We start from the raw sequence: 1863 nt of genomic DNA, 5'->3' as shown, positions 1-1863 counted from the left end.
TACATGCATTATGCAAAAAATTCCAAGATCGTTTCACAAAATAAAATAGCAGTTCTCTCGGAGAATGAATTCTAAAAATATAAAATTTGAATAGCGTATTACAAATTTTGCTCAGCTAGATATATGCAAACAAAGACCTAATTAAGTTTTTCTTTTTTTTTCAGAATAAAATAAGTTGGAAAAAAAAAAATATATATATATATAAGGCAAGGGACAAAGCATATAAAAGAATGCTAAATCCAAACCAACTCAAACGGAACAGAATCGTCTCCAGTTCAAATGAATTGGGTTTGAGAGGACAAAAATATATTTTTACTAATTTAATATTCTCCAGTTTAAATGAATCGAAGAGAATCCTAATTCGACTCAAACATCTAGAGCAACCAAAACGCAAAATATACCCTTGCTTGGTTAAGCCAAAGCTTTTACAATTTCTATCTAATTAATATATATATATATAGAAACGAAAATAAGACCACTCACCGATGGCAAAGCAATCAAAGAGCTTCTCCAATGCTACCGCCAGATCGGAGTAGCCTTTGTGCATGCTGAGATCAATCTTGCGCATAATTGGTGCTCCATCCATGCTAACTTTCACGTAAATTTTCGATCTTTGGAGGTGATCATGATCATCTTTCTCATGATGCAAACTAATCTTTTTTCGGTACGAACACACCGGAGGCCACCCCACGACTTGGGTCTTATTCCGATCACCAGAAATCTCTGAAAACACCCTCTTCTTCTCATTTTTCTCCGCTATACTATGACCGCCACCTGGGGCTGGGAGGCCCAACCTAAGCTCTGTAAGTTCAAGTCCAAGAACTTCTTTTGCCATTTTTTCTTTTTTTTTTTAAGGTACTTTAATTTGGCTATATATTTGCTTCAGCTTTGTTTGATGGGTTTATAAATAATAAAAACTGTCTAAACGGCTACTTCTTATAGCTAGTGAATAGAGAGGACAGGTCAACTAAGACTTAGTGGTCGCATGAAGTGTGGGGACTGCAGCAGCTTCTTTTTAATTTTTCATAAGTTTAAGGTACAAAACTACTTTTTACTTCCCTATGAAAATATATTTCACAATAACTTCTCTCTATACCATTAAAATATTATTTCTTTACAAACTACAAGTTCCTCACCTACCTTTACTTTTTTCACAAAATTTCAACACAATCCCCAAGACAAAAATATGAAAGATAAATGTTTAGATATATATATAAGGAACCAAAAGTGGTTCCTTATACATTGTGAAGCACTGTAGCAACTCTTGAGGGTTGGTTAAGTGTAGGAAATCTGATGTGAGTAAGTTTTTGTGATTTTTTTGAAATTTTTCCTAAACATAAGGAAGGGAATGACATATAGAGCATCTGCTGTTCTAAGCTGGACAGATCCTAGGGCTGTTGTGGTTTGGTGGTTTTGTGGGATTTAGCCTTGGCCGTCTGATTGATTAGGTGATTGGGAACATGCCGTGTGATTTGCCTGATTGGGGTCTTCGCAATAAATTATTTAAAAGGAAGGTGCAGATAATTAATTTTGGTTGCTCAACTTCCCCTCTTCTGCTACTTATTTGGTGTTGCAGGAAGATTCTCAAGCCCTCACAGGGAACTTTAACGTCTCTGCCAATGACACGGGAAGACAGAGTTAAGTTAATTATCTCTTTAGATTTATTTAGGTTTTATAAATTATTTAGGTTATTAATATTTAATTTTTAAGAGTTATATTATTTTATAATTTAATAATGAGTTTAGCCAAAAATTCAGTCAAATTAAAGTCAAAATTTTTGTTACGAGTCTTAAGTGTTTTTTTGTACTCCTACGAAGACAGATTAGAATGATAAATAAACATATATTCTGCTGGAGGGGTATC

At 34.0% G+C, this 1863-nt stretch overlaps 1 protein-coding gene across 1 annotated transcript in view; it reads right to left on the bottom strand.

Moving 5' to 3' along the window:
* Window positions 1-835, bottom strand: part of LOC132187962 (auxin-induced protein AUX22-like) — a 4157-nt gene extending 3322 nt beyond the window's left edge. Inside the window, exon 1 of the mRNA XM_059602385.1 lies at window positions 484-835. Coding sequence (XP_059458368.1) covers window positions 484-835 — 352 coding nt within the window. The remainder of the gene's footprint in view (window positions 1-483) is intronic.
* Window positions 836-1863: the final 1028 nt, after the last annotated feature.

This window comes from Corylus avellana, chromosome ca7 (assembly GCF_901000735.1).
Source record: "Corylus avellana chromosome ca7, CavTom2PMs-1.0".
Lineage (NCBI taxonomy): Eukaryota > Viridiplantae > Streptophyta > Magnoliopsida > Fagales > Betulaceae > Corylus > Corylus avellana.
The sequence above is the reverse complement of the archived record's forward strand: the minus strand, read 5'-3'. Positions and strand labels throughout refer to the sequence as shown.